The sequence below is a fragment of the Sinocyclocheilus grahami genome, unplaced genomic scaffold, assembly GCF_001515645.1.
Source record: "Sinocyclocheilus grahami isolate Dianchi unplaced genomic scaffold, SAMN03320097.WGS_v1.1 scaffold34.1, whole genome shotgun sequence".
NCBI lineage: Eukaryota > Metazoa > Chordata > Actinopteri > Cypriniformes > Cyprinidae > Sinocyclocheilus > Sinocyclocheilus grahami.
Window position 1 is genome coordinate 1,488,959 of NW_015505213.1, and position 9,488 is coordinate 1,498,446.

Sequence of the window (9,488 nt, forward strand, 5' to 3'; positions counted from 1 at the left end):
CAGACAAATCACATTGGCTCAAGATTTTATCTGGAGAATCACGTCGCATTGTGAGTTCGGAGGGCAGAGAGCATGCACTGACAAAAATACACACATTAATTAATATCTGAAACGTTTCAAGGGCAGAACTTCTTTCCTAGAGTGCAGAAAAATCAATTATATGTGCTAATTTAATAAATGAAGAAGCCCACATGAATTCCACACATTCCAAAGCAGAGCAATCTTTTTTACCACATTGAAAATGGAGAGAAAACATTGTGGCTGACCTTAAAGATGTGAGTTTTTCAACTGGAAGGTATTTCCCCTTTTATTAATCTGGTTTCACTTATGCTTTAGAAAACCTCTGTTTTTATTATGAAACAAATCTTGTCCAAATCCAAACCTGACCTGATATTATCAGTCCCAAATTGAATTTGTGCCCACAGAACGTCACAGAAAGCTCTGCAGAACTGGCATATCTGTCGTTCTCAAACTTCTACACATCCCTAGCCTTTCAAATGTGTGTTTAGTAGGTATTTGGCTACTTTCACCATGCTAACAGTTACCAATAAGAGCTTAGCACTGTCAGATTTTACAGCGCAATTACCATTCCAATGATTTTCATTCCAAATCAGTGCAGAAGTCTGCAGGTTTTGGGCCTGCATGTCAGTATGTGAATTTACAAGTTCATTAAAAGTAAAATTTTAGTCAGATCAATGGAATAATTCATATTTTTAAAATGTCATTTTGATTAAGCTCTGTGTTCGGTGTAATAAACATTATACTTTCAGTGTGTTACTGTTACCTCACAAAGTCTAGCTGATTTTCATAAATATCGGCATTTCGTTAAAATGCACTCATTGAGACATGACTGCAATAAACCTTAAAAGAAATCTTTCTTTTACTACAAAATCTGTTCAAGGTTATTCATTTACTTTCTAACCGTTTTGCCAGGAGCTTATGCTAAGCAGCCTTTTTACTATGCAAAGTGTGAGCCATAGAGAATAATTCTATACAAGGTAAGTGATTTGACAGTTTACTGCGTTTTAAAGCTATGCCAAGCATCAAATCTCATCGAGATGCATCGACAAGCTTTACACCCAAAACACAAAAATACTCTCAGTGAAGCTGTGAATCTTCTCCTCTGTAGATCCGACCTAAGTTTGTGAATGGGTGTGCAATGCATATTCATTTTGAACTGAGGTAGGTTACTGTATATGCATTAAATATACCACAATAACAGTCACTAGATTGTTTCAGGTCTGTTTGTAATTTATTATCATTTCCATTCAAAGATCATGCGAGTTTTGAAATGCACCAATGCATCTGTGTTTGTTCATTGCTTGTTGTGCACAGGGATCATTGTTCAAACACTGAATTTGATGTTTGTTTCTGTGCAGCTGGCCACTCCAGCCCTATCCAAATTTGTGGGCTGTGTTCTCAATCTTTCGCACCCCTAGGATACACCGCATAACTGCCGACTGTTATGCGCAGAAGTGGCAAAATTTTTTTTTATTTTTATTTCTTTTTTTAAATGTTAAAAATCTAAATAGATTTAGGTTAAAAAGGAACGTCATCCAGCAAACTGATCAGAAAATATCTACTTTTACAGAAGATTGCTCATGGTTAGCATTATAATTTTGATTAGATACTTAGAAATGGTGCAAAATCTCAAATATTTCTTATTTATTTTACATCATAACGATACCGAAAACTGATTATTTACATGTTTAGATTTCGATTCCCTAAGTTTCTACGTCTGCATGTTTTTGAGGTGTGTGAGCATTTTACCGCTGCCTGTTTTCAATGTGTAGGAATTGTAGAACAGAGGAAATAACAATGTTCAGAATGAAAAACAGAAACATCTGCCGTCATGCATATTTAAACATGGTGCTCTTCCTAACCACTCAGCTTTATGAGTGTGCACTCTGGAGGGACGTCTCCAATTACTGTCCTTTATTTCTCCTGCTCACCTCCAGGTACACAACTCACACTCGACCATTCAATACCAACTCGCTTTTTTTGAACGAACCAAGCGACATTATTATTTTATCACAAACACTCTTGCGTTAGCCATTCAATTAGCCCGGCAACATCTTCCTGGTGGCATACATTAGTCATGCCTCCTCTGAGCCAACTAATGATGGCAGAATCGAGATAAATAGAGAGAGAGAACTCTCTTCCTCCTCGTTTTTCTTGACTGAGTAGTGGCATCCTTCCTGTGCTCTACTGGATTAAATCTCAATAATGGCATTAAAGGTGGGATAAAACAGAGAGCCGAACGGAAAACCCCAAGAAAGCCAAAATAAGGCACCACAACTTCCTCATTAGCCCAAGAGCTCAGCCAAGCTCTCCCAGAAGACCTTCCCCTCTCACAGTCTTTCTATTTCTCCCTCTCTCACACACACACACCCAACAATCAAAATAGGCTCTAGTGTACAGAGTGTCTAAGGAATGAGAAATAAAGCGCTGAGGTGCAGGATTAAACTAATCCCTATGGTCTTTCACAGTCTGAAGGAGAGAAAAATTTGCAGATGAAAGGCCCAAAAAATCAGGTGATGTACCCCTGCATTGAAGTTACACAGACAGACCTGCAAAAAATCTTCTTTTTTTAAATATATTTTTGTGCTGTTTTCCAGTAAAAGTACGTAATCATCTTCAAAACAAGATACATTCACATGAGAGGAAAAATTTTGTAAGATATGTGGGTTATTTTAAGTGAAATAAAATGCCATTGCCACCGTATTCTTAATTAATTAATTAATTTCAAATAATTTTATATATATATCTCAATAGTTCCCCAGAGGTGTGACTATATATAATTTTTGAGTTTCAATTGGGTTACCAATTTTAAAGTTTCCTAAATATTAATTTTAGAATGTGTTAGAATTTGGTTGGTCCCCGGTAAACTCCGCAAGTTTATGAAAAACCTTACGACAATCTTATACAGCATGATTTGAGAATAAACTCAAAAGCTCATTTGACTCTCAGTCCCACATTTTCGAAGTTGACTTTCATACACTGCTGCATATAATGTTTATTCCCCATCTGGCAAATTTTTTTTGTCTTGCTTTAAGTATAAACCTCACTAGATTTGGATAGATTTATGCTATGCCAATCCTACTATCTTAACATCTTTCTCGACCAAATGTTTCTTGTTTTACATAAATGTCTTTAGGTCTTTTACTGAAAAACAAGAAAAAATATGGTTTAAGAGAAATTATTAGCAGTATACCACTGTGCGAGAGCAAAGCAAGGTTTTTAAACGTTCAAACAATCGCTTTATTCGCTCCTCTGAGCTCTCAATAGTTCACCAGCTTCTTTTCTCTTTGGCAGACTTACACAGTCATGCATGCTAGTTTAGGCTGGTCACACCACCAGCCTAAACTAGCATGCATGACTGTGTAAGTCTGCCAAAGAGAAGAGAAGCTTACAACAAAAAGATCTGTAGTGTAATGGACTCTGATAGATCTGTATTGGAATATAGTCAAACCAGCCATCTGGCACCTTGTCTGTCTGACAGCGTATTTTATCAAGCTCTGCTTTCAACACGTGTGACAGCACTGTGGTGGGGTTACGCGATGGGAAGGAATCGATACGACGGGCCGGGACCGACACACACAGAATGAGAGTGAGGAAGAGAAGAACATGTCAACATCAAATTTACAGGTCTGCTGTACTCTAATTCCTTTTATTTAATTATATTTCTTACTGACCTGTTTAGATAGAAAGTAAACTGTTTTACAAAGGAGATTCAGCACCGAATCATCTCACGTAGGCCACTGTAGGTCTGTGCAACAGATAGATTTCTTGTAGACTGTTGCCCCCCTACAGCTATTTAAAGAGAAACATAATTGCACAGCGGGGCCCTTTGTTCCCAAAGTATCTCTGACAAGCGCTCCCTTTCAGTGCCACATTTACTCCACTGATATAGTGTAAAGCAGCACCAGATGTACTTGTTTGGGGCCAGATGATTGCCCTCACAGATTTCACATGCACAACTGCCTACTGGTAAAACCTAGGGGTTGAAAATCTTTGCAAATCATTAAAGGGATAGTTCACCCAAAAAGGAAAATTTGATGTTTATCGGTTTACCCCCAGGGCATCCAAGATGTAGGTGACTTTGTTTCTTCAGTAGAACACAAACAAAGATTTTTAACATAAACCGTTGCAGTCTGTCAGTCATATAACGGAAGTGAATGGGAATCACGGCTTTCTATCCTGTAGCTAGCACCTGTCTTCTACTCTTAAAGAATTCATATTAGCAAATTAAGGTATTAATATATTTTTTTAAATCATTAAAAAAAATCTTACCAAGCCCAAACCTTTGAAAGGTATATGACTATTTTATTACTGAAAGCAATCATAAACTATACACACTCACTGTACATTTTACAGACATGGCTCTTCTACATATTAGCAGATGAAGGTTTTAATATGCACTCGCAAGACGGACTATTAATACAGTGTACACCATGTAGGGTTAAAACAGGTACTAAAAAGGTGTACTTTTGAGGGTACTGATAGTGACAAGCCTCAAAGATACTATTTATTTTTCTTAACAGTACACACCAGTGGGCTGATAAGATGTGCAAAAAAATTTTGTAATTAAAAAAAAAGGGTAGATCTGCTTTTAGAATGGGCTCAAATCGCACAGATCCCATATTCTATTTTTGCAGAATATATGTTCTAATGTCTTTTAATTCAAATGGAATTACTACTAGCCTACATGTTGCAGTCTGTAATAATACTAATTTAACTGTCAGGATAAGTACACACGTTTTGAGTTAATTATTTTTGAATTAAATCACTTGCAGTTCAGAGAGCGAGTCAAATGTTCATTCAGTGCCTGCTCTGAAGAATTCAGTGAGTTTACCTCAATTAAAGCCTCAGTTCATTGAATAATTAGCAACCCGATTCAAAACAGACAAACTTGCTAGAACAGTAAGCGCGCAAAGGCGCACGGGCGTTGGAGAGCGTGTTGAGTGAGGTCTCTTACCGGAGCAGTTCCACCCGGTGGGTGTTTGACAGTCGCTCAGCGATGATGGGAAGGCGCAAAGTTGCTTCACTGGTAATATACAAAAAAAGCAATATATTGTAATTAAAACTACATGTGTCCGATTCTCCTGTCGCGGTCTGCGTGTCTGTCGCAGCACAGCGCAAATTTTACTCGACCTAATACGTTAACTGGTTTCTCCAAACGTACTCGTTACCTTTGTGACTGAAAAACAAATGTAATCTGCTCGCGGATGTCCGATTCGCGAACGAATTGTTTGAATGAATCATTTGAGTCGACTCTTTTACATTTACCTGTCACGCGGGTTCGTAAAGCGGTCTGAACAGTTCGTTTTGTGAATCGCGAATCTGAATCAAATCACAAGACTTTGGAACACGCAATGGGTCGAAGAGACTATTCGTGTAAGCTTGAATCTTTTTAAAATATAAATTAATTTGATACATTGTCGGCCTGATCAGTTGAAGCGTTATGAAAAACTGTTTGATTTGTTCATGTGACGGAAAGCTACCACAGAACTGTTCATATTTGTGTTAATAACTACATATTAGCAGTGATATTTAGCGTGTTCGAAGCAATACAAATGACATTTGAGCCATATGTTTAATATAAGAATCTTGGGAGTCTTACATGTCTGCAAAACTCGTTTAACCTGTAATGGAGCAGTAATCAGTCGGGTATAAAATGAGAAAACAACATATCATTTTTTTTTAGTGCAACGATAATATAGTTTATAAAATATAAACACATGTTAAACAGTGTCACAATAAAACGATATTTTGTGTGTGCTTGCCCCAACAAAATTTCAGAGATGCTAGAATGTTCTGGGTAGGGTGTTGCTACGCAGTTGCTAAGGTGTGCTCAGAGGTTTTTAACTAATTTATGCTGTGTCTAGGGTGTTCTGGGTCATCCCGCAGGGTTAAGCAATAATAATAGTGATAACTGCCTTCGCAAGCACCACTAATTATAAAACCAGCTGTTGCAATGCATACTGGGAGAACATGCATCATGCTGTATGTCACTTATATTGCATGCAAGGTATTATTGTTGGAAACTCAACCAGTCATGCATTGTCCAGAGCACAGGGACACAAAATATTTGTATGTGTGTGTTATAATTACTATTTCAGGTGTGTTTCAATATAATTGTTTTTGTTTGCTTTATTATTTTGTTTTGCATCAGAGAGTTACCGATCAACATTCACTAACTTATACAGCACTACCAAACTCTTGATCATCGAAGCCAGTGCTGGTTCCGGCCTCCGGCATATGTACTTTTCTTCTCCCACCCCTGTGTGTCCCGTCAAACATCTAAATTAATTGCCACGCATGAGCTTGCGTACTTCTCTGTGTATCATTTCACGAGCGAGTGCTGAGTGAAGCGGCATGTCATTCATAATTATCTGCCCGTCAGATTGAGAACAGAATAAGCAAAGCACACACTGTTCACAGCTCTCCTCTCCTGTCACACCCAGTTGGTGTTTGTTCTCAGGATATGGACGCAGGACTCCGTCAAACCTTTAAAGTCAATTAAATTCAGTACCCATCGATTCACTTCAGCGCCACTCAGATTTTGCATTAGGCCTACTTGTTTTCTCTAGATTCTGCTCCAGTTTTATTTTTAATAACCCTGATAACGTAGGCTAATAATCTTGGTTACTTTCAGAGAGGTATTACAATCATTATAAAGAGCTATATCCTTGACCAGATTCTTAAACTTTTTTCAACTTGCTGACCACTTACCTTACCTACCACAGTAAATGACCAACTTCCTGAAACCTACAGTTTTACAGTAAGTAGTGTCCAAATTATCCCTCGTTTATACCCAATGTCTGAAATAGCTTTGCCATCACAGGAGTAAACTGCATTTTAAAATATATTACAATACTAAACAGTTATCTTTTATTATAATAATATTTCACAACATTACTGTTTTTACTGTATTTCTGGTCAAATAAATGCAGCCTTAGTGAGCATAAGAGACTTAAAAAAATATATAAAAAAAAATCCTACTACGCAAGGTATATGATCTTTTTTTTTACTGAAAGCAATCATAAACTATACATACTCACTGTACATTTTACAGACATGCCTCCAAAGTGGCAGACAATATTGAACAGATTTCTTCATATCCATATCCATATCGGGTACTGTATCAGATACCATATCAGGTGTGATTCTCAAACTGTCCTCTGACTCTGCATGAACAAATAAAAAATAAAATCAAGCCCCTTTGCTTTTCTTGCATGTAACTATAGAGACAGTAAAAATCCCAAAGAAAATATCAAACATGGCAACTCCCATAACTCAAATTCTTAAAATAATTGACAATGATATTTAATTAAAAAAAAGACAAACAAGTAAATGGCAACATCCACTCAATGCAAAGTAGTGAAATTATTTAATAGCAAAACTGCTACTACTTTCGCTAGATAAGAATATTGAACAAACACCAAAATACAGTTATGTTTAACTGTGAGTTATTGATTATTGAAGTGAGAAAACAAACGCTTTATCACCAATTAATGGTAACATTATCTGTTAATTCATTGATATGAGTTGATTAAGCAGTGGATTTGTTCAAATTTGTCAATCAACTCATGAAACATTTGGGATCCTTCATGGACCACAGTTTGAGAATCACTGTCGGAGTGTCAACTTGTTTTGGCCTAAATCCTCCGAGACTGGTTCTATTTGGGGCAGAAACACAATAGATGAAAATGTTACTGAAGAATTGAGGAAATTAAAGAAAACATGAGGAATTGAGGAAATTAAAGAAAACGTGATCACTGTAAGTTTATTTAAAAAGTCTCATACAATTTGTTCTCTCAAAATATATGATAATTAAACATTTTTAGTTTACAAGTATACGTTAGATCATAAAAGCACAAAATCAGTCGGTAACGCTTGGCCTACGGCCGTGGGTATACACAACTACCGGTTGTTCTGGGGCCTCGTAAGTGTTGGTTAGACTGATGGTAGATAACAAGAAAAAAAAACACTACTAGGAGTCTGATCTGATCATAAAGTCTTTCCGAGTCACAGGGCTCAAGTCCATGTCAAGTCTTGAGTCATTGCAGTCAAAGTCTAAGTCACGTTGCAAGTCATCAAATTTGGGACTCAAGTCCGAGTCAAGTCCAAGTCATGCGACTCGAGTGCACACACCCCTGGGTAATACTAATATAAAAACAGTGGACATGCATAAATAATCATGCTAATAAGCAGCCTTATAAATGTACCCATATTATATGGGCACGCTACATAGATCACATAGTCCGTAATAACGCTTCAAGTTCACCACATTATAAACATCAGTTCGAAGTGGGTTGCCCCAACACACTGTGTAATTTATTGGCCCTGTTTTATTTTTGATTTCAGCTGTTTTTTTTTCAAGCATCAGTCTAACCAACACTTACGGGGCCCCAGAACAACCGTTAGTCGTGTATACCCACGGCCATAGGTCGAGCGTTACAAGTCTTCTGTCATTAAATACAGTGGCTTGGCCACATTTCCCAAAAATATTGTGAACTTAAGTTGATCATAAAGACCATTGGTGATCTGTTACTCCAAAGTGCAAAACATATTTTGTCAAGTAACTTGTGAGGCATTGATTAAAATATAAATTACCTGGTTTTATTAAAGACAAAAATATTATTCGGCATGACTGACACAACCTGATTACATAGATCAGAGTACAGCTGGCATTGCTTTATCAGATTACTGCTGCACTTTATGTTCTATTTGACTTTTTTCTAATTATTTTAACAGCAGTCAACGGTTGGATTTAATCCTTCATTAGCATTAAGCCTCAGACTTATCCTCTTTCTCATTCCCTGTCTCTTTTCCCTTTGTAGATGTTTCACAGGCTCACAGCTCAGACCGGGTCATTGCACGTCCTGTTAGAGCACTCTGTGTTCCCTGCTCTCCATCCAGCTGTGCAGTAATGCACTTCTGAGCTGGTGGGATAGGACCGAAGCTCTGCTCAATAGCAGCAGGATTTTTTGGGATTGTATGAGGATATCGGCGAGGAGTGGAATCCGTGGTTCTTCAAGACAGCTCAGAGGTGAAGACAAAGAACGGAAGAGTGTTTGAGCTAATGGTGTGTGTCAGTGTTTGCGCAGACGGGGGAATGCAAGCATGCAGACTTGTGTATGATTGGATGCCTGTTGTGAGCGAGAAGGTGTTTTTCCTTTTCTTTTGTTGTGTAACCTGCAGTGTCAACTCACATGTCTGTTACTGTCTAACACAGCCAGTCGCCTATTTCAAGACTGTTTCAGCACAACAATTCCCACACAATTCAATTAACAGACTGAAAATAGGACTCCCAAGACTGTCTTTGTTACAGCGCTAATATGACTGCCAATGAGAGAATGTAGTCCGTTAAAAGATTCTCCTCCACTAATTCTCCAAAAAGGCCATATTCTAATTGTGGCTAAAGAGGCCTTTGTCTTACACTTCCCTTTGCACACAGAGCTCCGGTGTCCTCATCTCACATT

At 37.7% G+C, this 9,488-nt stretch overlaps 1 protein-coding gene across 1 annotated transcript in view; it reads right to left on the bottom strand.

The window, feature by feature from the left end:
• LOC107581412 (tomoregulin-2-like) overlaps window positions 1-6,261 on the bottom strand; it is a 72,457-nt gene extending 66,196 nt beyond the window's left edge. The window contains exons 1-3 of the mRNA XM_016266970.1: window positions 6,216-6,261; window positions 5,290-5,314; window positions 4,979-5,154 (exon numbers count right to left, since the gene is read on the bottom strand). Of these exons, the coding sequence (XP_016122456.1) occupies window positions 4,979-5,154; window positions 5,290-5,314; window positions 6,216-6,261 (247 nt within the window). The remainder of the gene's footprint in view (window positions 1-4,978; window positions 5,155-5,289; window positions 5,315-6,215) is intronic.
• Window positions 6,262-9,488: the final 3,227 nt, after the last annotated feature.